This window comes from Lepus europaeus, chromosome 12 (assembly GCF_033115175.1).
Source record: "Lepus europaeus isolate LE1 chromosome 12, mLepTim1.pri, whole genome shotgun sequence".
In the NCBI taxonomy this organism is placed as follows: Eukaryota; Metazoa; Chordata; class Mammalia; order Lagomorpha; family Leporidae; genus Lepus; species Lepus europaeus.
In genome coordinates this window covers 2,581,661-2,609,300 of record NC_084838.1, presented here as the reverse complement: position 1 = coordinate 2,609,300, position 27,640 = coordinate 2,581,661, and the positions used below count along the sequence as shown (strand labels likewise).

The window sequence follows — 27,640 nt, the reverse complement described above, 5'->3', positions numbered from 1 at the left end:
TCTTAATGACCTTTTCTGGTTACCAGAGCGACCCACATGCACAGAAACTATTGTCCATTCATCTCATCCCCATGGTCAATTCTCTCTCCTGTCTTGTCCTCTTCCTCCCTGGCTCTGGCTCTCTCTGCCCACCCCTGCATCGCCCTGAGCCCCGCTGCCCTCATTGCTGTGGGCTGCTCTGCACCCCACCCCCTGCCCTCCACACACACATCCTTAGTCAGCAGCACATACTCACCAAGGCGACAAGGCTCAGCCCTGTGGCCCAGAGGTCTCACGCCCAGGCAGTCGGGTCATGGAGACGAAACACGCCCCTTGTCCTTGTGTGTGAGCCTGAACACAGGGTACCCGGCAGCCAGCCAGGCCCCGGCCCTGGCCTGCGCAGCACCTGTCTCTGCTCCCAGGTGGGCCGTCGCCTGCACAGGTGCAAGGTGTGCACCGGGCACTCGGGAGCAGCCAGTCCTGGGAAAGGTGCGGCGTCTCTGCACCCGTGTGTGTGTGTGTGTGTGTGTTTGCCAGCACACGCACAAGCATGTGACCTTGGCCCCTGCTCCATAAGTACCCAAGGCCCCCAGGGAGAGCCACCCAGACACAGACACACCATGGGGCGCCTGGAGCTGACCGTCTTGGGCCTCGCCTGCTGCCTGACAGCGGCGCATGCGGCGACGGTAAGAGCCCGCAGAGGCACAGGGCCGGGGCGGGGGCCCCCTTCTCTCTCCTCTCAGCCCACCAGATCTGCAGACAAAAAGGCCGGGGTCCAGAGGAGGGAGTCCCAGCCACAAAGAGCCAGCCTAAGCCAGAGAACGAGGGACCATGGCCGCAGGTGCCGGACGCCTGCCCCCTGCTGGCCAAGCTTGCTTGTCTCGCTCGAAAGTTCATGGCGAGATGAAATGAGGTCTCACGTCAGTGCCCGTTTCCCACGAGCTCTGTGGAGGGCTCTCGTCCGATGACCCAGATGGCCGGGCTGCGTGGGAGCTGCAGATAAACCACGCAGGATTTCGGTACACTAAACAAGCCACCACTGTCGATCTGAAATCTAAATGTGGCCGAGCCTCCCCAAGTTCTATTTGCTGACCCCGCAAATCCTTCCACAACCCCCTGCTGGCATACATGTTACAGAGGGGGAACTAGGGGCCCAGGCCACGCAAGCCATGGGCCCCACGTCACACTGACCACAGACAGGAAGCTGAAACCCAGTCGGGCCCAAACCAGGCATCTGGCTGCCCTCCCCAGAGCGACCCGCAGGAGGCACAAGGCACAGACTCACCAGCCCGGGCTCTCCCACCTGCTGTCTCTCCCCCCCCCCCCCCCCAGCCAGTCCTGAGCTGTGCACCTGTTCTGCCCGAGACCTGGGCTCCTCCAGCAGCGAGAGAGGTCACCCTCTTGAGGGGGACAGGAAGGACCCTGCTTCCTCCCAGCTGCTGCAGCGGCCGCCGTCACCCCCGTCCCCATGCTGTCGCGTGGGCCAGGGTCCCCACGCCCTTGGGCCCCCCACCGGGAGGCCGAGGAGGGACTCCCGTCACTGGCCTGGCCCTCTGCTCCGCAACCAGGCAGCCAGACACGTGCTGCTCAGGGGTCTTCCTCCCTCCCGGTCCAGCCCACCCCCCACTCTCCCACCCCCAGACTTCAGAGGGGCCGCTGAGACCCTGGCTGGGCCTGGGGGTGGTGGGCTGTGCGGCCTTTTCCAGGGAAGCCGGCACAGGCGAGAGCCAGATGCTGGTCCCGGAGGCAGCAGTGGGCGGGGCCAGAGCTGCCTGTCTGTGAGGTTGCGCAGCACGGGCGGTGGGCGCATGCGCACCAGCCTCCGGGACCCACGCGTGGATGGAAGGGCTGCAGTGGCGGGGGTGGGGGGCGCTCCCCGGTGGGATCGTTCTTAACAGGGAGCGCGGGGTCTGTGAGGTCCCCCTGGGCACCATGGGGCGGCAGGCCCGGCCGTCTGGGTTGGGTTTGCACAGTGCGCACCAACCACGCCGTTGTGGCCCATCTTACAGATGGGAAACCTGAGGCTGGGGGGGCGGGGTCACAGCTAGGCAGCCACACCCAGAACCCAAACCTTCACCGCACTCCTAGAAGGGTCCATCTTCCTCTACCAGCTCCAGGGAGGGGGCCAGCAAGCCCCTCGAGGGCCGCGGGCAGGTGGCAGACACCCGCTCGGCCGCCCACCCTGCTGTGAAGCCGTCCCCGGCGCCTGTGGGGCTGAGCCCTGTCTCCCTGCCAGCTGGGCGCCGTGTACACGGAAGGCGGCTTCGTGGAGGGTGAAAACAAGAAGTTGAGCCTCCTGGGCGGGACCTCCGTGGACATCTTCAAGGGCATCCCCTTTGCCACCGCCGCCGTCTTGGAGAACCCCCAGCGGCACCCGGGCTGGCAAGGTTTGGCGCTGCGGAGCGGGGGGATGCTGGGCGGGCCCCACAGCGGGGGCGTCCCCGAGGGCGGCGCCATCCTCACCGCAGCTCTCCCCACCTCCCCCACCACCACCACCTGCAGGGACCCTGAAGGCCAAGGACTTCAAGAAGCGATGCCTGCAGGCTACCCTCACCCAGGACAGCACCTTCGGGGACCAGGACTGCCTGTACCTCAACATCTGGGTGCCCCAGGGTCGGAAGGAAGGTCAGGGGCCCTGCCTTCCCCTGCCTTGTGTCTGGGTTCTGGCATCAGCACCGGGGCGGGACGGGGAACCCCCGCATGGCTGCGCCCCCCAGGGGTCGGTCCGTTGGGCGGCGTCGGGGCTCAGCCAGCCGTGCCCTCCCCACCAGTTTCCCACAACCTGCCCGTGATGATCTGGATCTATGGCGGCGCCTTCCTCATGGGGTCCGGCCAGGGGGCCAACTTCCTCAGCAACTACCTGTACGACGGCGAGGAGATCGCCACGCGCGGCAACGTCATCGTGGTCACCTTCAACTACCGCGTCGGCCCCCTCGGCTTCCTCAGCACCGGGGACGCCAACCTGCCAGGTGCGCCGGGCGCCTCCGCCCCTGTGAGCCCTGAGCCCCTCAGAAAGGCCGGGGACAGGCGGGAACCCCGGCATTTGTGGCGAATTGAAAGAGGCTGCCCCAGCCAGGCAGGCAGGCAGGACTCCGTGTGAGCCCCCAGGGGCCGGGCAGGCATCCCGGGAGTGACACTGGGACAGAGACCCCGGGGCAGACACACAGCAGGAGGGCCTGTGGCAGCGAGGGGGAGAGGGGCAGGGCTTGGCCATGCTGCTCCCTCCCCTGCTCCGACCCCCTACCCCCTCCTGCACCCCACTCTCGCCCAGTCTCCCGGGGACCCACCTGGTGCCTTCCTGGGTTCTACAAAGTTCTACACAGTTTGCACCTGCTGTGGGCCAGGCCTCGGGCCTCTCATTTCCAGTAGCCCCCGCCCTGGCCGAGGGGCGGGGATGAAGGTGACCCCCCCCGCACCCCCTCCAAGGTAACTACGGCCTCCGGGACCAGCACATGGCCATCGCCTGGGTCAAGCGGAACATTGCGGCCTTCGGGGGAGACCCTGACAACATCACCCTCTTCGGGGAATCAGCAGGAGGTGCCAGTGTTTCCCTGCAGGTCCGAGGACCCCCCCACGGCAGAAGGGGGGCAGGCTGGGGCTGGAGCTGATGTCTGGGTGTCAGTGGCCGAGCCCGGGTGCAGCCTGGGTGACAGAACCTGTGTGTGTCGCAGACTCTGTCCCCTTACAACAAAGGCCTCATCCGGCGTGCCATCAGCCAGAGCGGCGTGGCGCTGAGCCCCTGGGCCATCCAGAAGAACCCACTCTTCTGGGCCAAAAAGGTGAGCAGAGGGGAGCGGGCGGCGGGCAGGGGAGGGGCTCAGTGTGCGGGCCTGGGCCCTGGCCTTGCCCACCTGCTGGCCTCGCTCCTGCCCCCAGATCGCCGAGAAGGTGGGCTGCCCGCTGGAGGACACAGCCGCCATGGCCGCGTGTCTGAAGATCACCGATCCCCAAGCCCTGACGCTGGCCTATAGGTTGCCGCTGGGGGGCACGGAGTGTGAGTGGGCGCTGCGGGTGGGCGGCTGGGGGCTCTAGGTGGGGGGAGGGCCCTGCTCCCGCCAGGCCCGAGGCTGGGCCCCCTGGCAGGCCTGGGGGTCCCTGCTCTGGGGGTTGGCTCTCCTTCGTTGGCTCCTCCGTGGCTCACAAGCGTCAATCTCTGAGACAGGCATTCGTCCCGCCCTAGCCCCACCCCTAACCCCGCCCACAGTGTGCCCGTGGCAGCACCACTTGCAGCTTTAGGGGGAAATCGTGCTCCAGCCGGGCAGAACCCCCGTCAGAGCCGACCATTTCCTTCCCTGTTCGTTCAACAATTTACCAAACTGCGGCCGGTCGTATTGGCTGCCCCCTCGGCTGGGGACCCTCAGCACACGCTGAGCCCAGCGGTGGGCTCCTCCCTCCCCTGTCCCCACCGAAGCCAAGCCCAGCAAGGCCCTGTCATTCACACGTTTACGTGACATGGATTAGAATGGACCCACAGGCACGCAGAGGCTCTGCCCAGGTTTCTGAACGCAGCCCCGAGAGGCCTGGGGAGCAGGGGCGGGGCTGGGAGGTACAAGGACCCTCCGGCTCCCCTCCCCCAGATCCCGTGGTGCATTACCTGGGCTTTGTCCCCGTCGTCGACGGAGACTTCCTCCCCGAGGACCCCATCAATCTGTACAGCAATGCCGCCGACATCGACTACCTAGCAGGCACCAATGACATGGACGGCCACCTCTTCGCCACCGTCGACATGCCGGCCATCGACAAGTCCTACAAGGACATCTCGGAGTACGCAGGGGCACCACACGCGGGCGGGAAGCCAGGAGGAGCCGGCCTGGGGGAAGGCTGCCTGGAGGCGGTGGCCCGAGTGAGGAAGCGCGGGGTGGGTGGGCAGATGCCCTCCTGTTGGCACCAGTGGAAGAGTCCGGTGCCTGCTTGGTCTCCACAGCCAGGACTTCTACAAGCTGGTCAGTGGCATGACTGTTATGAAGGGGTCCGAGGGTGCCCAGGCCACGTACAACATCTACACCGAGTCCTGGGCCCAGGACTCCTCCCAGGCGAACAAGAAGAAGACGGCGGTGGACATTGAGACCGATATTCTCTTCCTGATCCCCACGGAGACGGCCCTGGCCCAGCACAGAGCCAACGCCAGGTGAGGACGCCGGCACAGGAGGGGGCGCCTGAGACGCTGCCCCTTCCTGCGTCCCTGCGCCAGCTGGGTAACCCACGCAGCCAAGGCACAAACGGGAAACAGCTAGGGGCGCACGCCCCGGCGAGGGAAACCAATGCCTGGTGGACAGGAGGTGTAGATAGGATCCGTGCGTCCGTGCGGCCGGCCCCTCGCTGGGAGACGCTCTGCTGTCCCTCCAGGGCCCACGCTCCCCCACCCAGGCTGGGCAGCCCCAGGGTGAGCACCCCCCCCACCCAGGTGGTCTCTCTTCCCCCCTCAGGACTGGCAAGACCTACGCCTACCTGTTTTCCCACCCCTCCCGGATGCCCATCTACCCGAGCTGGATGGGGGCCGACCACGCTGATGACCTCCAGTACGTCTTTGGGAAGCCCTTTGCCACCCCGCTGGGCTACCGGCCCCAAGACAGGACGGTCTCCAAGACCTTGATCGCTTACTGGACCAACTTTGCCAGAACCGGGTAAGGCACAGGGTCGTGCCCAGGCCTCAGGGCAGGTGTTCTGGTCCCCATTCCCTCCCTGAACCCCAGTGCCCGCCTCTGTAGATGAGGGGGAGGGCTGCTGACCGAGCTCTGACCCACGCTCCAGCTGAGCCGGGGGTGGGTCTACAGGGAGGGGCCGCGAGGCCAGGGGCGGCTCAGTGCGCAGGTGCGCAGCCTCCGGCGAGGGCCCAGCCCCCGCTCAGCCTCTCCCTGCTCCACAGGGACCCCAACACGGGCCCTTCGGAAGTGCCCGCCCACTGGGAGCCCTACACCCTGGAGAACAGCAGCTACCTGGAGATCAACAAGAAGATGAGCCAGGACTCCACGAAGCAGCATCTGAGGACCAACTTCCTGCGGTTCTGGGCCCTCACCTACCAGGCGCTGCCCACGGTGCTGGAAGACGTCCCTGTGCCCCCAACGGATGACGCTGAGGTCGTCCCCCTGCCGCCTGCGGACGACTCCTCCACGCCCCCAGCAGATGACTCTGTGGGGGCCCAGATGCCCGTGGCCATTGGTTTCTAGTGTCCCGTGAGCCTCGGCACCAGGAGGCCACAGGGTGGAACCCCAGAGGCCCGCCTCCCCTCCTGAGCTCCTCCTGAATAAAGCCTCAGCTCTCTGTCTGCCGTCTGTCTGGTTCTCGAGCCCGGGCTGGAGGGCTCTGCCAACCCCACAGCAGCCGTGCTGGGCCCACAGCACCACCTCTTTACCTCCAGCCGAGCCCAGGCTCTGGGAAGTCCACAGCACTGCCGTCACTGTAGTGAGGGGGGGTCAGGTGCAGCGCAGCCACACGCATGTGTGTGTGTGTGTGCATGTGTGTAGCCAAGAGTGGCCACAATGTGCCCCATGCAGGGGTGAGGGCCTGCTGGGGGCTTCCTCATAAATGACGTCATTGAAACTGCAGGGGGCCGGCGCCGTGGCTCACTAGGTTAATCCTCCGCCTGCGGCGCCGGCATCCCATATGGGCGCCTGATTCTGTCCCGGCTGCTCAACTTCCAGTCCAGCTCTCTGCTGTGGCCCAGGAGTGCAGTGGAGGATGGCCCAGGTCCCTGTGCCCCTGCACCCACATGGGAGACCAGGAGGAGGCACCTGGCTCCTGGCTTCGGATCGGTGCAGCGCTGGCTGTGGCGGCCACTTGGGGGGTGAACCAACGGAAGGAAGACCTTTCTCTGTCTCTCTCTCACTGTCTAACTCTGCCTGTCAAATAAATAAAAAAGAAGAAAAAAACCCTGCAGGAATGTGGGGGACCCCCATTCACGGGACGAGGGCCATCGTGACCTTAAACGCTGCACCAGGAAACCTCCCCAGACACAAAACCAAAGGAGGAGGAATTCTGTGGTCGGCAGAGCGGGTTGCAGGCTGAGGGGAGGGCCGCCCCGGCATCCGCTGTCTGCAGTGCACGTCATGTTGTGTGCAGTTTTTCCCTACCACCTTCCAAAGGTTTTGCCAAGTCGGTGGTCAAAAAGGAACCCCGAGGCCGGTGCCGCGGCTCACTAGGCTAATCCTCCGCCTGCGGCGCTGGCACACCGGGTTCTAGTCCCGGTTGGGGCTCCAGATTCTGTCCTGGTTGCTCCTCTTCCAGGCCAGCTCTCTGCTGTGGTCCAGGAAGGCAGTGGAGGATGGCCCAAGTGCTTGGGCCCTGCACCCGCATGGGAGACCAGGAGAAGCACCTGGCTCCTGGCTTCGGATAAGCGCAGTACACCGGCTGCAGCGGCCATTGGAGGGTGAACCAACGGCAAAAAGGAAGACCTTTCTCTCTGTCTCTCTTACTATCCACTCTGCCTGTCAAAAAAAAAGAAAGAAAGAAAGAAAGAAAGAAATTGTACATCGACGTCTGAACAGGGCCAACTAGCTGAACACACCTTTTTTTTTTTTTTTTTTTAAGATTTATTTATTTGAGAGGCAGAGTTAAGAGAGGAAGAGAGAGAGGGAGAGAGAGGTCTTCCACCCACTGGCTCACTCCCCAAATGGCTGAAACGACCTAAGCTGGGCTGATCTGAAGCCAGGAGCTTCTTCTGGGTCTCCCACGCGGGTGCAGGGTCCAAGTGGGCCATCTTCCACTGCTTTCCCAGGCCACAGCAGAGAGCTGGATCAGAAGAGAAGCAGCCAAGACTCGAACTGGCATCCGTATGGGATGCCAGCGCTGCAGGTGGAGGCTTAGCCCACTACGCCATGGCGCCGGCTGCCATACAGTCTGCGGTTGCCACGGCTCCATTCCTCTCGCTTGGCATTGGCACAGACCCCGTCTTCATACCCCGTGCTCCCGCTAACACAGCTTATAATCACTTAGCAGCCTTGTGGGGATCTGGAAGGGGAGTTCCAAACCTAAAGTGTCCACCTTCTGTCGGACCCTCGCCAGCGAGGGTCCAATGTAGTCACGAAACGGTCACTGTTCATCAGTTCTCAAGGAACTTTTACTTGTGGGGAGAGAAGGAAAGTGGGGAGAGGAGAAAAGAAGAGGAGGGGTTGCAGTGGCGGCCACGCCCCGCCCAGATCCCAATGTCCCTTTATGCTGCTATCGTCCAATCAGATGAAAGGGCGCGTACGGCCTCAGGTCCAAAGTCCATCTGCTTCACCTGGTTCTTCCTGGTTTACGCAGAGTCCATTCTGCTTCATCTGCTTCACCTGGCTGTTTTCGTAGGCCTTGTGGTGGACCGATTGCTGCAAACCATGTAGAGGAGGAGGTTCTCACAGGTGGCCAGCCTGCGGTTCCCTACAACCTTGCCGGCTTCAGGATTCCACACGGCTGAGCGGCAGGCGGAAGGCACCCCCTCCGAGGGGCCGGCCCGGCACCCAGCTCGGCTTTTCCACACTGAGAGGAACGCTGCTCTGTCTGCTCCAGGGCACCTGCGCAGGGCCGCCGGCCCCCCTGACCTCCCCTGTGTGAGACAGACGGGTTATTTGAACACGGGACTGAGTCTCCCTCTCGCTCTAACACGCAGATCGAAGAACAGAACCACGACCACCAGGCTATCGTAAGAAACAGGATTTTAATATAATATTCAAGTCTAGCATTTACTATTTACATCAAATAAATATCGCCCCCCCCCATGGTAAACATTTTTGCTTTTTTATACAAATACTCCACGGCCCTCCCCCACCCCCACGAATCCCGTCTTCTGTGGTCTCGGCTGGCCCAGGATGCAGTGGTGAGTGGCACTTGCAGTGGCTTGAGATTTGCACCAGTGGGACCGTCCACGGGAGTGGTCCACGAGAGGGTCTCCCCCTCCCCTGCTGCGAAGGGGCCGGGTGTGCGGTGGGCGGGAGCCCCTCGTTCTCACTCAGCCCCGACGGTGGGATCTTTGGTGCAGCCCGGGGAAGGCCACGGTGGTGGCAGGAGGGGCTGGGCCCCTTCGAGGGTCGCAGGCCAGTGCCCGTGGGCACGAGGAGAGAACGGCAGTGGTCTGACCCACAGGGTGAGGGTGCCCTGGGGTGCCCCGCACCTGGGAGGGCTCCTCTGGTTCCAGAGAGCACAAGGCACCTAAGGCAGCGAGTGGCCCCCGGAGGCCAGGTCAGCCCGCGGCGGGCGGGCGTCACTCCCGGCAGTGGGAGGGGGCCAGGTGACACGCGTCTGGGGCGGGCACGGGGCACCTGCTGGGCCTGAGCCAGTCCAGTCTGCCGGTGCCCGGCCGGTCCCCGGGGAGGCGTCCTTAGAAGATGCCCTTGGCGATCTTGAGTCCTTTCTGCTTCACGCGGGGCAGGGTGGAGCTGGCCCCGTGCTTGAGCTTGGCCCCCTTGGAGAAGGTCCGCTTCTTCAGGATGAAGTCGTAGTTGGCGGTCGAGTTCATGGCATAGAACACGTTGGCGTTCTCGGGGATCTTCAGCTCTGGGGGGTGGGGCAGGGGAGGGCGCTCATGGGGGGCTCGGCGGGACACCTCACCACACCCCCCCGAGAGCCCTGATGAGGACAGGCCTGGGCTGCCAGCCTGAGACTCCCCGTGCGGCGCCTGGGGACAGGCTGCGCCGTGGTCGCCACGGGGCCCATCCGCTGTGGCTGCAGAAGGGGCTGCCCCCGGCTGCCCACACAGCCAAGCGGGCTCTGGGATGCAGCCCGCCACCCCGGGATCCTGCACCACTCAGCTCCAAGCCTCCCAGGACCAGCCAAGGGCAGGCCTTGCCCCAGGGCACCGGCAAGTCCTTCCTCTCTGGCCCCCAGGCCTGCAGCCTGCAGTCCGCCACGGCTGGGCCGGCCCCGGGCTCCCATGGACACCCACGGCTCTGCTTCCACGCCCTTGGCCTCGCCCTTTCTGTAAGAGGCGTCCCAGCTGTCCAGGGCATCTCAGCCTGCACCTGGCCGTAACCCACAGCCTGTGGCGGCCAGGGCTCTCTCTAAAGCATGCAGAACCCGAGCCCTGAGGTGAGACAAGCAGTCCCCCAGGCCTGCCCGAGCCCCTCCCCTCGGACACGCTGCTCCGCCCCCCCCCCCCCGCCTGAGCCCCTCCCCTTGGATCTGCCGCTCCACCCCACCCCCCCGCCCCCCCCGCCTGCCTGAGCCCCTCCCCTCAGATCCGCCGCTCCGCCCCAAGCCCCTCCCCTTGGACCCACCACTCCGCCCCCCCAGCCCCTCCCCTCAGATCCACCCCCAGCCCCTCCCCTCGGACCCGCCCCCCCGCCCCCACCCCCGGGACGTACTGCGGTCATCTGAGATGACCTGAACCAGCTCGTAGTCCTCGGGCTCGTCCTCGTCCAGGTTGTGCTTGTCCATGGCCTTGCGGATGACCGTCGGAGCCTTGTCCTGGCTGGTCACCTGGATCGGGGTGGGGACAGCCCATCAGGCCCGGGCCCTGGGGTGCCACTGAGCAGAGGGGCTCACGGCCTCAGGCTGGGTGCTGGGAACCTTCCTCTGCCCCTCGTCCCAGGCTGCCCCAGGAAGCAGGGGGCTGCTCTGCCGGACAGGACCAAGGAGCCTGGAGAGCCCAAGCCTGGAGGTGAGCCAGGAGCCGCAGGCTGCCGCGCCGGGTGGCCCGGCTGGAACCCTGGCTGCCCGATACAAGCCTGCCCGGGTGGGCCGGCCCCAAGACAGCCACGCGCTGGCCTCTGGGTGCAGGACGTGTGTGTACGATGGGGCACCTGACCCGGCACGGGGGTGCAGGGTGCATGGGGGGAAACCCAGCGGCTTCGACACCATCGCCGGCCTCAGGGGTGAGAAGCCCACCCCCACCCTCAGCCACACAAGCTCCTGGAGCACAGCCCATGGGCTCCGTCTGTGAACCCACCAAGCGGGAGCCTGAGTCTCCGGGGCTGGTGCAGCCCCTCAGGGAGGCCCGACTCCGCCTCTGCCTCCCGGTGCAACATGGCCTGATGCTGGAGCCCCTCTCCTCCCCGTCCCTCCCACGCTCACCAGGATGCTCTTGTACATGTTGCCCTGCCCCGCCCCTCCCCGCCCCTCCCCGCCCTCCCTTCCCCTCCCCCGCGCTCACCAGGATGCTCTTGTACATGTTGCCATTGTCCACGTCCAGGCTGACGCGGATGACACAGCGGTCGCCCACCTGCTGGTTGTAGAGCGGCGGGGAGGGGCTGTAGCTGCAGGCCCCCGACACGGAGCGCTTGTGCGTGCGCGCGGCGGCCACGGGGGTGGTGGAGGCCGAGGAGGACGAGGTGCTGCTGGAGCCCGAGCTGAGGCCGGAGGTCTCTGGGGACGACTGGGAGGTGGACTCCCAGAACTGTGGGGACGGCAGCAGGGTCAGCCCGAGTCCCGGGGCCTGCAGGGGTGGAGGCGTGGGGGGGGGGGGCTTCACCTTCTTCTCCTGTGCGTCCGGGGACTCGGGGACGAAGCTCATGTTTGAGATCTCCTCCACGTCGGAGCTGGAGGAGCCGGCCGAGTGCACGCTGAGCGCATCAGCCAGGTCCCCGCTGCTGAGGTAGGGGCCGCACCTGAGCTGGTCGCAGGATTTGGAGTGGCAGCTGCCGCTCCTGCTGAGCTCTGTGCTGGGGGCCTGGCGGCTGCACAGAAGACCCGGCTCACTGGAGAGGTCTCCCCCAGGGCGCATGCCACCCTGTCTCTGTGCCCCATGCCAGGTCCCAGGCCCGTTTCCCAGGGTTGGCCAGCAGGGGGCACTCGGCACTTGTTTCCCAGGGCCGGCCAGCAGGGGGTGCTTGGTGTCTGTCCCAGGGCTGGCCAGCAGGGGGGCACTTGGTGTCTGTCCCCGGGCCCGCCAGCAGGGGGCGCTCAGCACCTGTTTCCCAGGGCCCACCAGCAGGGGGCGCTAGGTGTCTGTGTCCCAGGGCCCGCCAGCAGGGGGTGCCAGGTGTCTGTCCCAGGGCTGACCAGCAGGGGGCGTCAGGTGTCTGTCTCAGGCCCACCAGCAGGGGGCGCTTGGTGTCTGTGTCCCAGGGCTGACCAGCAGGGGGTGCTAGGCACCTGTTTCCCAGGGCCCACCAGCAGGGGGTGCTGCACCGCCCCGCCCGCAGGGCCCAGGCACTCACTCGCTCCAGCGCTTGACGATGGCCGTGTTCTTCTTGGCCTTGAGGGTGTTGCTGGCCGACTCGGACGGCGGCTCCAGCTCGCAGGACAGGTTGTAGCTGCGGGCAGGGGTGGCCGTGAGGCTCCCCCGTCCCGGCCATCGCCGCCCCGCCTGGCTCTCCTGCCCCGGCCTCACCTCTCGGCCTCGCTGAGCCGGGCCACGGTGCGGAACCAGGCCCGGAAGCGCTCCTCGGGCGCAATGCTGTAGTTGTTGCAGGCCGACTGCAGCAGCTTGATCTGTGCGATGACCTCGAACTCCTGGGCAGGGGAGGCCGGGTGGGGGCTTCGCTCTCGGCTCCTCTCCCCTGCTCCCACCGGGGACCCTCCCCGTTCCCAGAGAGGACCTCCATCAGCCAGACCCAGGATGGCCCCCAGGGAGGGGCCCCTTCCCTCTGCAGCCAAAGGTCCCCCCTGAGTCCAAGGGGGTGGGGAGGCAGGCGGGCCCAACCCCGTCTTCCCCGTGGGGGTGAGGGGCTCACCTTCCTTCTCTTCTCGAAGTTGATCAGCCGCCCCTGCAGGGCAAAGATGGTCACTACCACTGCCCGCCCACGCTGCAATACCACGCATGCCCACCAGGGGGCAGGGCGCAGACGCCCACACCAGCAGGGGACCTGGGCACACAGGCTCAGGACCACGAGGTCCTGCTCGCCCACCCACAGAGGGGCCACACCCCCCCCATGGCCACTGCCCATGGGCGTGCTGTGTCCAGCTCCACCAAACCCTCCTGCAGCTCTACAGCCAGGCAGCTCCGGGTGGGACGGGCCCGGTGCTAGCTCGGGCCTTGGCACCCCCGCCTTGTCCCCGGGCTCACTCACATAGAGATAGTCCTTCATGGCTGTGTCCAGCATCACCAGGTCGGTGAGGAAGGTGCCCAGGTAGGGGACAGTCCCCTGGATGACTCCCTGCGGCACAGGGTGGGGGGTGAGCAGCAAGGTCCTGTCCCCGCCCCACTCCGAAGGCTTCTCAGCCTGACCCCTACCTGCGCCTCCCACCTGGAGCAGCCGGGGGACCCTCAGCCACCTCCCCCCCCCACTCCTACCCCAGGCTCCCTCAGGCTGGCGTTTTGCAAATCGCAAGGCTACAGGGCCCCGGTTCCTCTGTCCCCGAGGGCTCTGCCAGGTCCTGGCTCTGGTGGCCACAGCTGGTCCCCCACATTACCAGCTGGCCAGGGCGTGTCTCGGGGGGCACCCCTCCTCCCGACCCCCAGGCCAGCCCCTGAGCCAGCCGCCCTGAGCTCACTCACCATCTCTCTCTGCCGCCTCTGGGCTCTCCTGGGGTTCATCTCCAGGGTGGCAAACTTGGAGGTCCCCTCCTGCGGGGCAGAGGACGGGCTCAGCGGGGTCTTCCTCCCCACAGCCCTGGCCGTCCCTCTGGCACTGGGCCCTAGGCGGGACCCCTGCTCCAGCGCCCGCTGAGCTGTCCCCACGCCCGCCCCAGGGGCTGCCGAGGGTGTGAGATCATGTTCCCGTTACTGCTGCTGGCCTGGCCCTGACCAGCTGTGGCCCCCTAGGGACGCCTCGCGTCTCTCCTCTCTCGAGCCTCGTGGCCCCCACTATGAGGTCGGCACCCCACGGCCGCCACGCCTCCATTTCCCAGACGAGTAAACTTAGGCCCAGGGGGTGGCAGCGACTTGCCCAGGGTTCCACGGGGACTCGGGTGGGGGTGGGGGACAGCCGCCCAGCCGCTGCGCTCTCGGTGAGCGCCCAGAGGGACGGGGCATCTCTGGGGCCGGGATGGTGCCTGCCCACCCCGTGGTCCAGAGTCTGCTCCACAGGCCGGGCCGAGGCAGAGGGAGCTCCACCCACGAGGGGGCGCAGGAGCCGGCTCCGACTGCCCGGTGAGCCAGTGCTTCCTCCGTGTGGGGAAGCTGCTGAGGCCCGGCGAGGAAGGGCCCACGGAGGATCCACTCACACGGCACGCCTCTCCCGAGGCATCCAGGCACAGGTCAGGGCCGGCCAGCCCACGGCCAGGCGCCCAGGCTCGTCTATGGCCGACCAGCGGCAGCTGGGGCAGAGCGGGGACTGGCACGGTGCACCTGAGTCTGGCTCTAGGCAGGCCGGGCTGGTCTGGGGCAGGAGCCACTGACCCCTTCCATGCACCCGGCAGTCTGGGTGATGCCAAACCTCGCATCCGGGAGCAGCCGGGAGGCCGAGCACCTGCTACCCCTGACAGCTCCTGGGTCCCTCCTGGGACTACACCTAGTGACTCAGTGCTCACACCTCCCCCTCCCCCAGATGCCCCCCGCCCTCCAGGCCCCAAGCCCCCACCCTCCGGGCCCTGCCCCCAGCCCCCACCTTGATGAGCAGTTCTCTGCTCAGGGAGTAGTTGTTCTCGTCCGAGAAGATCTCCGACAGCTTCTGGAAGATTCGGAAGCTGTCCCTGCAGGAGGGCGGGGAAGGGCAGGTGAGAGCTGGGGGGGGGGGTCCTGGAAGCCTGGTGCAGCCCCGCCCCCCACCCCAGGCGTTCCTGAGCGGCCCTGTCTGGACCTCACGGGGACAAGAAGCCCTGGGACTTTGATGAAACACGGGACGACGTCCGGGGCAGCCCGGCCCCGCCCCCGGCCAAACCTGTCTACCTGGGACCCGTGGTCACAGCACACCGGGCGTGGTGCCCGCCCACCTGGACACCTCCTCCCACAGGGCGTCCGCCCACCTGGGGCTCCCACAGGGCGCCCGCCCACCTGGACACCTCCCCCCACAGGGCGCCCGCCCACCTGGACACCTCCTCCCACAGGGCGCCCGCCCACCTGGACAGCTCCCCCCACAGGGCGCCCGCCCATCTGGACACCTCCCCCACAGGGCGCCCGCCCACCTGGACACCTCCCCCCACAGGGTGTCCGCCCACCTGGACAGCTCCCCCCACAGGGCGCCCGCCCACCTGGGGCTCCCACAGGGTGTCCGCCCACCTGGACAGCTCCCCCCACAGGGCACCCGCCCACCTGGGGCTCCCACAGGGTGCCCGCCCACCTGGGGCTCCCACAGGGCGCCCGCCCACCTGGACACTTCCCCCCACAGGGCGCCCGGCCACCTGGACACCTCCCCCCACAGGGCGCCCGCCCACCTGGGGCTCCCACAGGGCAGGAAGCCCACCTGGACAGCTCCCCCCACAGGGTGCCCGCCCACCTGGGGCTCCCACAGGGCGTCCGCCCACCTGGACACCTCCCCCCACAGGGCGCCCGCCCACCTGGACACCTCCTCCCACAGGGCACCCGGCCACCTGGACACCTCCCCCCACAGGGCGCCCGCCCACCTGGACACCTCCCCCCACAGGGCGCCCGCCCACCTGGACACCTCCCCCCACAGGGCGCCCGGCCACCTGGACACCTCCCCCCACAGGGCGCCCGGCCACCTGGACACCTCCCCCCACAGGGCGCCCGGCCACCTGGACACCTCCCCCCACAGGGCGCCCGGCCACCTGGACACCTCCTCCCACAGGGTGTCCGCCCACCTGGACACCTCCTCCCACAGGGCGCCCGGCCACCTGGACACCTCCCCCCACAGGGCGCCCGCCCACCTGGACAGCTCCCCCCACAGGGCGCCCGCCCACCTGGACACCTCCTCCCACAGGGTGCCCGGCCACCTGGACACCTCCTCCCACAGGGCGGGAAGCCCACCTGGACAGCTCCCCCCACAGGGCGCCCGCCCACCTGGACACCTCCCCCACAGGGCGCCCGCCCACCTGGACACCTCCCCCCACAGGGCACCCGCCCACCTGAACACCTCCTCCCACAGGGCGCCCGCCCACCTGGGGCTCCCACAGGGCAGGAAGCCCACCTGGACACCTCCTCCCACAGGGCACCTGCCCACCTGGGGCTCCCACAGGGCGCCCGGCCACCTGGACACCTCCCCCCACAGGGCGCCCGCCCACCTGGACACCTCCCCCCACAGGGCGGGAAGCCCACCTGGACACCTCCTCCCACGTCTTCTTGAGCCGGTGGATGGCGTTGCTCTGCAGTGCCGAGAGGATGGCGTAGAGCGACGAGAAGTTCTTGAGGAGCCGACACTCCTGGGGGGTAGGGGCTGTGAGAGGGGTCGCAGTCTTGGGCCCCAGGGCCCCGCCCCACCCCAGGAACGGGGAAGGCGTGAAGGACCCCAGGCCAGGTCCTGAGAGCGGCCGGGGCGGGGAGGGGTCCCAGGGCCCCGCGGCCTACCCGGGCCACCTCAATCCAGTGCTCCACCACCCGGGCCCTGTCGAGCGCCTTCATGCTGCGGTCCCCGAGGCACGTGGTGATGACGCAGTTGGCCACGCTGTTGAACTGGGTGACGGTGGCGCGGATGGTGGGCGCCAGGTGCTCCTTGCCCTTCTTGTCCCGCTGCGACCAGATGGAGCCCAGGCAGTGGTATGGCACCACCTTCTTGAACAGCTCCTGGGGAAGGCGCGGTGTCACTGTGTCTCCGGGCGCCACTGCCACCCTTGTCCCTGCCTGGGGCCCGGCGGCCTGAGCTGGAGCTCAACCCTTCTGGGGGTGGGGGTGGGGTCTCTGTGCCTGCCCATGGAGGGCGCCCAGCTCCGAGGACCAGGAATCCTCACCAGGTCCAAATGCCTACGCCTGCCTGTGTCGGGTGGCACCCCCCCCCCCCGTGGTGGAATGAGAAGGCCATGCCAAGATGGCCGCTGGCAACAACACCCTCCCACCCCCATCACCCATCGCTCTGTCCGGATGCACAGCTACAGGCTTTGCCCAGTGTCTGCCCATGGGCTCATACAAACACGAGGTGCCTAATGTGTGCTGAGGCCGGTGGGGCTTCCTGGGCAGATGGTGGGGGCCCAGGGGTAGGCCTGTCTCTGTCCACCTGTCCCAACTGCACAGTCACTCCGCAGAGGACGGGGCCTCCTTCACTGTCCAGGGGTGCTCAAGGCCTTGGGGCTAAGCAGCCTGGTTGATGGCGGAGGGGCTCTGGGCCGGGCACGGGCGGCCGGGGCAGCAGGCCTCGTGGAGCTGAGCCACTCACCGCGTCCATCAGCGTGAACTGCTCGGCCACCAGCTCGGGCGGGAAGACCAGGAGGCGCGGTTTCTCCGGGCTCAGCCCGTCCTCGGCAGCCACCCAGGGAGGCTCTAAGGGTGGACCTGGGCCGGGAGCCGCGTCCAGCTCCAGGGTCTGCGACAGAGCTGCCTCCAGCTCTGCGGCCAGCTCTGCGGCGGGCGCCGGGGCGGGCTGCAGGTCCAGGACCGGTGCAGGTGCCGCCTCTGGCTCGGGACTGGGCGCGAGAGCTGGCACCGCAGCCGGCGACAGAGCTGCAGGAGGAGGAGGGGTCACCAAGGCCACCGCCTTCCCGGCTGCCTCCCCCGGGACAGAGGGCTCCCCGCACCCCACATCCAGAGGAGCCTGGCCCTGCCCCGTCTCTCACGCACCCTCGGGCTCAGGGTCCCCACGCTCCGGGTCCTCCAGCTGGGCCAGCAGCAGGTGCGCCCGGCGCTCCAGGTCCGAGCCGGGCATGTTGAGTTGCACGTAGGCCACCAGCTGCTTGAGGCAGGGGAAGTCCGGAGGCTGGCAGAAGTCCTCCGAGTACTGGTCCAGCCAGGTGCCCAGGATGGAGGAGATGGCGCTAGGGGCAGGCGGGCGGCCAGCAGGGTTAGGCGCCGGGCCTCCTGGTCCTCCCACGCCCCCGCGGCTGTGCAGGGCCTGCACTGAGGGATCCCTCTCCCCTGGGGAGCCCCCTGTCCGCGGCCTGCCTGCGCCCCCATTGGAACGCAGCCCAGCCGGCAAGGCACCCGTCCTCCCTCTCCGGTGGGTTCTGGGGCCCTGGCTCCCTGTGAAGACCACCCCCCCGTGCCAGGGAGCCCCCAGGTGTGTGAGCTATCTGCTCCCCACCTCCAGTCCAGGCCGAGACAGGACGGGGTGGGCTAGCCCGCCCCCCTCCCCTAGTCCCGTCTCCCTTCCCCTGTGGGTGGCGCCCTCTAGTGGGATTGCAGGTCCTGCTCGCCCCCTCCCCGACCGGAAACCCACTCACTTCTTGAGTTGGTCCTGGGGTCCGCCGTCCTCGCTGGAGTAGGGGAGGACACATCCGTATCTAGAGGAGGCCGTGAGGGCGTCACATCTACCGTACCTGCTTACGACGTCTGGTGTTACTGGGCACTCCCCACCAGGGGGCAGCCCAGGCGGACGGGGGCTCTCCCTGCTTCTGCTAAGGGCGGGACGGGTGGCTGCACGCTGTGAGTGCCTCACAGACGGCTGCTGAGTGAGAACCCAGCCAGCTGCTCTCTAGGGATCAGGGGCCCCAGTTCCAGCTACTCCCAGGACAGGGACCCCCCGCGGAATCTAGAATGTCTTCTGTTTTTGGGCAAACAGCTTTGGGGGAGGAAAGCCCTACACAAGACCCCCGGTCCTGGGCAGCCCACTCCTCAGTGGCGGGGGAGGAGGGCCCTTTCTGTGGCTCATCCCACCAAGACCCCACGCCGCCCAGGGGGCTGGGCCTCCCTCTGAGCACCTGGCGGCAGGTGCAGGCGCTCACCTTTTGAACAGCAGGTCCAAGACCTGCTGGGTGGTGGTGAAGGCCCTGTAGGTGCACAGGAAGATGGTGACATAGGAGAGGTCGCTGCCCTGGAAGGCAGGCACCAGGTGCTCCACCAGCTTCTCCAGCGTGCCCGCCTTCACGGTGCGTACCTTGCAGGTCTCGTACAGGTTCAGGGCCGACTCGTTCTCACACTGCGGGGACGAGGGAGGGGAGCCGTCAGTGGAGCGACCCCAGGAGGCTTGGAGGCTACGGCACAGACCCACCCCCCAAGCCCTCAGTGGTTCCCGGGTGCATCCGCAGGGCGCTGGATGGGAAGCGGAGTGGCCGGGACTCGAACCAGGACTCCGGTGCAGGACGCTGGCACTGCAGAGGGGCTCGGCTCACCGTACCACAAAGCCAGCCCCGGTTCTCGGCTTTCAAAGGAGAATTTGAGGCATGGGGATGGGGAAAACACCAGTGCTTTCGGGGGGGGGGGCAGTTAGCAGAGCAAGGAACAACCATGGGACACAGGGGGTTCCCTGCAGCTCTGCCCAAGTGGCCGCAGACACCCACCGGCCTCGCAGTGCCACACAGCGGGCTGCAGGACCCCGGGGAAGCTCTCGATGGGTTGCCAGACCCCTGAGCTCTACAGGTGAACGACAGCCCTGCTCGGCAGCCCTGCTCGGCAGGATGACACAAAAGGCCGGGAGGAGGGACACCCGGGGACGCCGGGGACCCAGGGGAACCCTGAACGCCTGGGGCAAAGCCCGTCAGGTCTCAGGGGCTGGGGGCAACGGGGCAGGGCGGTGAGCAGGGGGAGGCACACGTGGGAGAGGCCTGGGAGGGAGCCTGGCGGACTCTGCACTCACCCCGAGCCAGCGCTGCCCCTTGCTGGCTCCGTGGTGCAGCTGCACCTTGCGCAGGGAGATGGAGTAGATGACCCCGTTGATCAGCTCCTCACCGATCTCCTGCGTGGAGTTCTGCAAAGACAGCACCGGGGCCCGGGAACATCAGGGCAGGCACAGTGGTGCTGCGCAGACTTCCAGCCCGGGGCAAAACGAGGGGGCGCTGGAGGCTGGGCTGCACAGCAGGGTGGACGGCTGCTGCCCCCGCGCCTCTCCAGCCGGCATCACTGGGCACTAAACATGGCGGCCCCCAGGCTTCCGCCCCTGGCCCCCCACCTCCACCCAGGATCGCCACCCTTCGCGCTACCCTCCAAAGCAGCTGTTGTCTTTACCCAATCCCCAGACAAGTAAACGGAGGTGGAAGGAGGAGCAACCGTCCCCAAGGCTACACAGCCCCCCCCCACGTCGGGGGTGCCTCCCCAGGCCCAGCGGCCGAGGTCACCCCACGCTCATCCCCCCTCCATCCCGCGAGCCGGCAGCGGCAGCTCCAGGCACAGCCCTGGAGTCAGCACCGAGTGCGGGGCAGGAGTGGGGCGTCCCCGACGGCCACACGCGAGGCCACTTCCTTCCCCTTCTGCCCATTCATACCCCGTGCTCCTTGGGCAACAGAGCGCTCAGCTCCTGGTGCCGGCCATGTGACAGTGTGGCCGTGGGTGACAGCACGGGGGCTCCACAAACCCCGGAACCAGGCGGCCTCACGTGGCTGCCTCCTGCATGCCCGGTGAGTGGAAGAAACACCCTCTGTTTCAGGAACGAGGCGCTACCCCTCCCAACCCGGGGGAGGCCAGCCCGGGGCCGCATCCTCAGGGTTGGCCAAGGCCGTCTGGCCTCCCACCCGCCACTACTCAGGGAAGGGCAGCTTGGGAGGGGTGGGGAGTTTGGGGTGACAGCCTCTGAGAGTTCAGGAGGAGCTGGGGATTGGGGTCACCAGCCGAGGCTGCGGGGGGAGGGGCGAGGGGTGCAGGGAAGGGGCAGGTGGCCAGCGCCCCAGCAGTCCGGGGGCCCACCAGAGACTTGCTCCCAAGGCCTGGGCAGAAGCCAGGTGCCCAGCACGCTGTGGGCTGCACTCCAAGCCTCGGGCCTCCTGGGAGCCCCGTCCGGAAGTTCACTTCCTCTGACCCGAGACCGCCCTCCCACTCTGGGCTCTGTACCAGCGGGAAAAGCCGCGGACATCACCCGGCTCCGGCCCTCCGCCTCCGCGGGGGGGCCAGGCGCGTTTCTCGGAAGTCAGCGGAACCGCAGGCGCAGCCCCGCCACACACACGCCCCCCCCCCCCCCAGCACAACACGGGGCGGCCAGCCGCTGCCACCCCTCCCGGCTCCCGGGGGCGCCAGGCCCCAACACTCCCCTGCAGAGCCCCAGGTCAGCTGGGGGGCCTCTCCCCGCCACTCCCCTCCTCTCACTGGGATCTTGGCTCAGAGATCGGGGAGTGGGAGGCTGCGCAGGACCCACCTGCCCCAGGCCCCTGGACTTTAACCCTCTGGGGGTTCAGCGCCGTGTCCACCCTGGGGGCTCCCTGTGTGTCCCTGAGCACCGTGAGGCAGGCCTGACGGACAGCAGCTCAGCCAGCAGCTGGCCATCCCTGCGTGGGTATCACGTGACCCCCTCAGCCTTCCTACCGCCCCCAAGGGGCCCTCTCTGCCAGCCGGGGTTGGGGGGGTACAGGCCAGTGGGAGAGCCACACATGCCTGGGATGGGAGGGGGGCGTCGGCGCCCCGTGGAGCAGATGGGGGTTAACCCGTCCTCCGTGGGTGCTTCACGTGACAGCAGCGGGAGGAAGGCGGACGCCCCATTTACTCCCAGGGTCTCTCCGTCTGTCTCGCAGAACAGGGTGGGGGGCTTTGTCCCCTGCTGCGACCCCCGTCCTGGGGACAGAACCGGGAAGCAGCCAATAGCCGGGCCCTGCCCCTGACAGGCTACCCTCAGTTAGCCCAGGGCACAGCAGGAAGGGCACGGAGGCAGTGCACTGATTCCCTGGGGACCAGGCCGGCGGGGCTGGGGAGGCCGCGGGGGCGGGGCAGGGCCCGCCTGGTAAACAGCTGATGCTGAGAAATTGCCTGCGCCAGAGGGCAGGCGTCCAGGCGGCTCTAAGCTGCCTGCTGCGGGAGAGGAATGCCACACGGCAGGCTGTGTCCTCGGGGCACGGCTCCACAGTGGGCATCTGAGCCTCTGAACACCCTTGGGTCATGGGGGGGGGGGGTATGTGAGCTGTGGGCCCTGCTGTCCCCTGGGTCGCTGCCAGGAGTCCCAGGATGGGGCAGGGAGGAGGCCTGGGCGGCTCGGGCTAGTGTGTCACCTGATCGGCCTTCTCAGAGTGACCCTGGCCGATAGAGACAGAGCTGCAGCCAGTCCCCAGTCCCCCAGGGGGCCTGCCCCACCTGCCAAGCTCCCCAGCAGGGGTTCGCACCTGCACCTGCCACAGCGGCACCTTCTCCCATCCTCACCGCCCCTCTGGTCCAGCTCCCTGAGGACCCCTGGGGCCCCCAGCCGCAGTCTGGCTCCTCCATAGGAGCCCTGGCCGAGGGCAGTCGTGGAGAGGGGCTGAGCTGCCCATGGGCTCCTCTGTGTCCAGCCGTCCCAGACCTGCGCACCGAGAGGCTCAGCCCACCTGCGTGGGCAGGTGCGGGCGGCTTCCATGTGCCTGAGATCACCCTGAGCTCTGGCCGGCCAGCACCCTGCGGCTCTTAGCGTGAGGCCTACCTTAGGGCCCCGTCTCTCCCAGCTCTGGTGGTCTCAGAGTGCGAATGGGGGTAGCAGTCGCTCTCCCTGTAGGTGATGTGGAGGGCGACACAGGACGCGCACTGCTCGGGCCTGGCCTGGGGCCTGACAGTGGTGGCGTGGGCAATGCCTGCCCACAGCGCCAGGAGGAGCCGATGAAGCCCGGGCAGGTACACCTCATGAAACCTGCCTGAGACCCACGGCCGGCTGGGGAGGGGGCGGGCCCTGGACACCCACCCTCTACGCCATTGCAGGAGCCGGGACGGGAGCCAGGGCAGAGATGGCTGCCCACCCCCAGCCACTGCCACCCGTGCCCCCGACTCCACAGCTAGAGACGGACGCCCGGGGAGGGGTCCAGCATAGAGTCCAGGTGCAGGGGAGAAACCCTGAACTGCTCTGCCCAGCTCCCAGGCTCAGAGACCACCAAGGGAGGGGGCAGGAGAACATGGGGCGTCCAGGCTCCCCCCCCAACGCTTGCCCCTAAGTGGACACCTGAGCCTTTGCACAGCAGCTGGGACCCCAGCAGCACGGGGGTCAGCGCTGCATGGGGGGGGGGCGGCCTCAGTCAGGGGCTACCCTGGGGCCCGGGTTCCACGGCAGCCAGGGAGCTCCGTGACCCCAGGAAGGGGGGCTGGGGACCCCTGTGTTGGGCCATCTCCTCAGGAAGCCAGCACAGCCCGCTCCTGATGGCCAGGCAGGTGGGGAAGGCCTGAGAGGGGGCGTGGCCTGGCCTGGCCCGGAGAGGGCACAGGGTGGAGCCAGTTGAAGGCCCAGACTCAACAGCTACTCCAACCACGGCGTCCAGCCCGGGCGAGAACTTCCTGGTCCCAGGCCACTGCTGACAGGTGAGGGAGGGCACAGCCCAGGGCGGGGATTTGAACCCTGGCCTGCAGAGACACACCCAGGCCTCGCCGCTGCCTCCGATGCAGCTTTTGGGGGAGACGCCGGATCCTTGCTGCACAGACACGGGGAAGGGCCACAGCCAGGAAGGACTTCCTGGGGTCACACAGCACGGCCAGACCTCTTGCACCTGCAACACTAGGGGGGCGTTTGTGGCCATGTCCTGGAAGCACCACGCGGGCAGGGCCGGGCGCTGTAGCCAGAGCCCAGGGCGCGGGTACTCGTAAGGCCGGGCCACTCCCCTGGCCGCTGCCCGTCCAGCTTCCTGTTAGGCCGTCTGGCTCACCACGTCTTCCATCAGAACTTGGTAGGGAGCTGGCACCACGTCCACCGTACAGATGAGGACACTGAGGCCTGGCGTGGGGGCAGGGCTAGGGCTACAGAGGGGCCGAGGGAGTCCCCGCGGAGGACAGGAAGCGCCAAATTCCGGTGACCAGTCCTCGGGGGCTGCCACGCGGAGACTGGGGCCTGCCTGCTCAAGTGCAGCTTCTCTCTCCTGCGTGACGTCCAGGAGCGCCGCGTCACTGGAGCAGGCTGGGAACACGGTGTTTCTGGGCCTACACGGTGGGTGGACCAGCCCTGGGACAAGGCAGCCACAGCACGGAGCGGGGCAGGAGCCACCGGGGGAGCGGCCGGCAGCCCCTGTGGGCCAGCCCTGGGCTGTCTGGGCAGAGTCAGGGACACACTGACCAGGCCCCTTCGCAATGGCCTCGCGCCCCAGTCCTGCCTGCGAGCGATCTCCCACCTCCCAGAGCCGTCCCTGCCACCCAGCCCTGCTCCAGGACCAGCCCGGGGAGCCTCCCAGCACACAGGTGCCCCCATCCAGAAAAGTCACGAGGACCCAGCAGCGGCCAGGTGGGCCCCCTCCCCCTGGGGCCCCTGTGAGGGACCTGGGGGTCTGGCAGGTGACCGTCGGTCCTCTCATGAACCCGACGGGCCCTGTGGCTCCTGGGGCCGCCCCCTGGCAGCCAGGAAGCCGTCTTGGGAGACTACAGCCACACACACAGATACACACACGTGTGCATGTTCGCGCAGGTGCAGGCCCCTGAGGCCAGGCCTATGGGCTGCCAGTGTCACAGGTACTGATGTGCCCTGGGGTTACACCTCAGGCTCCCACACAGCGTGACCAGGAGAGCAGACAGGTGGGAGGGAGGCAGCAGGCCAGGGGGAGACGCCCCCTACTCCTCCCGCCCCTCACTGCCCTCAGGCCCCGCCGTCAGCCTGGGTCTGGTCCAGCCACTGCCACAGACCAGCTCGTGACCGTGCAAACTAATAAACCTCTAGAGGCTGCATTGTTTCATGTGTCAGACGGTTTATTAATAATCCTGACCCCAGAGAGACACAGGCGTTGCAAACGACGCAGCTCAGCGCCCCTCACACACGTGGGGCTCCCATGTGCTGTGAGGTCCAGTCTGGGGGTCCAGCCGGGGGCCTGAATCCTCCTGGAAGTCCCCCCAGCGACCTCTGGCCCAGAGCACTTTTGCCTTCCCCTGGGCCGGAAGCACCCCTCACTCTCCCTCGGGGTCTCTGGGCTGCCTGGGCCTGGCTCCCGCACACAGCAGGGGCCCCAGAGAGAACCCAGCCCCATCCAAGTCCGTGCTGCACACGCATGTGTGTGTGCGCGCGCGTGTCAGGGACCTCACCTCTCTGCCTCCTTTTCCTAGAAGGTGGGGTTGGCAGCTGCTCTCCGGGCTGCTCCAGGCCAGACGGAATGAGGGGCAGTGGTGCCTGCGGCCCGAGAGCTCCCCTGGCCGGGCGGGGGGCAGCGGTGTGGACAGGCGGATGGCCAGACGTGCAAGGACATCTGGCAGGCCGGGGCGGGGTGGGGAAGCGCTGGGCGGAGGCTTGCTGGGGAAATGGGGATGGGGGAGGGAAGCAAACGTTGCTGGGGTTTCCCGAAAGGACAGGGACCACGCGTGTCAGGCAAGCGAGCGGCACCAGGAAACCAGCCCCAGGACGGTGTGTGTGTGTGTGTGTGTGTGCCCGCGCGCTGGCAGGAGGGACAGGGACTTCCCCACCCCCTCTCCCGGGCCCTGCTAAATGGTCATTGTGTTTGCTTTCCGGCTGTGGCCTCCTCTCCTGCCAGGACCCTGGCTTTCCTGCCCGGGCCAGAAGCTTCCCCTTTGACTTCTGAGCGGCAGGCACCGGCCAGCGCTGAGTGGCGAGGGACGGGGGCAAACGCCGGGAGGGAGGGAGCTCATCTTGGCGGCTGCCTGGGCTCCTGGGGGTGCGGACGGACACGGCCAGCGAGAAGCTGCCCGGCCCCGGCGAGCACGCAGAGCACAAAGCCCGAGGCGCTGCCAGACATAATGAGAGCCAGATGAACGCGGCTGGTGTCAGGCCGCCCACCCCCCACGCTCCCGGGGGTCCTGCTCCGGCCGCCAATCAGCAAGGCAGCCCTGGGTGGATGGGGGTCGAAGGAAACAGGCCTGGTCTGGCCGCCTACCAGGCCCAGGAGGAAATGGTCTGAGATTCCCCTACCAAGCTGGGCGGAAAAACACCCTTTATATCCAGGCCCGGAGACGCGCAGGCACAAGACCCAGCTGACAACTGCCAGCAATTACCGGGCACCAGGACCTGCACCGAGCAAGGGGCTCCGAGGCCTCCCGGGGGGCGGTGGGGGGCGTCACTGTTCAGGCTTTGGTCCAGCCCTGAGCACCCCCCCCCCAGGCAGAGGGGAGTCAGGAGCTGGGCCCGGGATCCCACTGCACGGGGTCAGGTGCACGGGCAGGCTGGACGCCCCTTCCCCGGGCACCCTAGAGGCCCCACCTCCCCCGGTGACAGGCACGCGCCCCCCTCCTCTGAGACCGCCCCAATCCTGAGAATTTTCTGATCAAGCAGAACTGAGTCAGGACCTGGACACCCGGCCCCCCCTCCATGCTGGAGGCCCCCAGCCCCGACGCCTGCCTGCCTGGTCACCGCTGTCAATGGCCGTCCTGGGAACGCCGGGGTGCCAATCACCTCGGACCAGTCCAGGGCTCTGCCGCCCTAATCATGTGGTCCGCGTAACAGCCTCCGTGCGGGTCCGGCCTCCCGACCCCCACCCCACTGGGAGCAGCAGGGCCCCGCCCTGTGGGCGCGGAGGTCGCAGGCCTGAGACACCCGGACGGCGCCGCGGGGGAGGGTCTGCCCGGGCTCGGCGACGAGCAGGCGCTGGGACGGAAACCCAGCCCTGGAGCCTCACCAGGGGACGCGGCCGGCCCGCCCGCTCACCCACCTCCAGGCGCGGCAGGTCCGGGTCGAGCTGCGTGAAGCTGTGCAGCACCACCGGGCAGCTGTCGGGGCCGCCCACCTCCAGGCGCACGGCGTCCCACACGCTGCGGCTCCGCCGGGAGCCCGGGAACAGCGGCTCGGCGCCGCCCGCCTCGGCCCACATGCGCTGCACCATGGACGGCTCGCGGCGGGGGCGGGCGGCCGGCCGGCCGGGCCGCGGTCCCGGGGCGGCCCGCGCGGCTCGGCGCTGCCTGCGCTCTGCGCCCGCGGCCCGGCCCCCGCGGAGGTCAGGCCGGGGGCGGGGCCGGAGGGCGGGGCCGACCGGCGGAGGGGCGGGGCCGGCGGCGCGTGCGCGCGTCCGCCGCTCGGGGCCGCCCGAGAGCCTGCGCCCTGCGCCCGTGGCCCGGCCCCCGCGGAGGTCAGGCCGGGGGCGGGGCCGGCCGGCGGAGGGGCGGGGCCGGCGGCGCGTGCGCGCGCCCGCTGCTCGGGGCCGCCCGAGAGCCTGCGCGCTGCGCCCGCGGCCCGGCCCCCGCGGAGGTCAGGCCGGGGGCGGGGCCGGAGGGGGCGGTGCGGAGGGCGGGGCCGGAGGGCGTGCGCGCGCCCGCCGCTCGGGGCCGCCCGAGAGCCTGCGTCGTGCGCGCGCGCAGCAGAGGGCCCCGGGCGGGGGGGCAGCGGGAGCAGCGGGTGCGCGGGTGCCGGCGGTGTGGCCGCGAGGGGAGTCCCGCGCCACGCGTGGTGAGGCCGCCCTGGCGCCAGACCCCCTCTCCCAATGCCACCGAAACCCCTGCCTGGCCCTGTGGCCTTGCCCAGGTTCTTAACCCCGGGGAGCCAGCTGCTTCCTCTAGCTGACCCCTGGACAGCGGGAGGGAACGGACGCAGAGTGCCCGCCCCTGGGTGGGGGAGGTGACCCTGCGTGACTGCGCACACGTGCACCTGGAAACCCGGAGTGTGGGGCTGGGGGCACGAGGGGCCCCACCCGTTCCTAGGGACGGCCCTACTGGGCCCCCTTTGAGCTCCAGGGCCTCGGGGCTGAAGGCAGGCCGAGGCCAGGTGGGGGTCCCTGCAGGTGTCCATCCACGAGGGCGGGCTCAGGAGGCACACAGGCAGGGCTAGCACTGGCCCCACACTGGCCAGCTGGACCTGCTGGGGGCCTGATCATCCACGGCTTCAGGGCCCAGCAGGACGGGCCGGGAGCCCCTGCTAGGGAACCTGGAGGTTACCAGCACCGTGGGGTGACTGGAGAATGAGCGGGACCCCTCCCCACACCCAGCCCACTGCCCGGCCTGCCCCAGCTCAGCGCAGTCCGTGCACGTGCCCCACCCTCCTGGGCCTGCTTCTCCATCGGAGAATGAGGGGCGGGACCACCTGCACCTCCGGGTGCCGAG

General features: G+C 68.2%; 2 protein-coding genes across 2 annotated transcripts; one reads left to right on the top strand and one right to left on the bottom strand.

Annotated features, from left to right (window-relative positions):
- Positions 1–599: 599 nt before the first annotated feature.
- On the top strand, positions 600–6,146 carry CEL (carboxyl ester lipase). The gene is made up of 11 exons (XM_062207289.1): positions 600–665; positions 2,216–2,366; positions 2,482–2,604; positions 2,751–2,948; positions 3,406–3,536; positions 3,651–3,758; positions 3,856–3,973; positions 4,557–4,743; positions 4,904–5,107; positions 5,406–5,603; positions 5,846–6,146. Exons 1-11 carry the CDS (start codon positions 600–602, stop codon positions 6,144–6,146), a joined length of 1,785 nt encoding a protein of 594 aa, XP_062063273.1.
- A 2,435-nt stretch (positions 6,147–8,581) lies between these two features.
- On the bottom strand, positions 8,582–26,440 carry RALGDS (ral guanine nucleotide dissociation stimulator). Its single transcript, XM_062207288.1, has 18 exons — positions 26,260–26,440; positions 19,389–19,499; positions 18,538–18,731; positions 18,037–18,132; positions 17,438–17,631; positions 17,037–17,320; positions 16,235–16,450; positions 15,986–16,089; positions 14,379–14,463; positions 13,328–13,396; positions 12,900–12,986; positions 12,564–12,596; positions 12,221–12,342; positions 12,048–12,143; positions 11,360–11,564; positions 11,042–11,284; positions 10,254–10,368; positions 8,582–9,447 (listed from the first exon to the last, which is right to left on the bottom strand). The coding sequence occupies exons 1-18, from the start codon at positions 26,428–26,430 to the stop codon at positions 9,272–9,274; spliced, it is 2,601 nt and encodes an 866-aa protein (XP_062063272.1). The 5' UTR covers positions 26,431–26,440; the 3' UTR covers positions 8,582–9,271.
- Between the last annotated feature and the right edge of the window lie 1,200 nt (positions 26,441–27,640).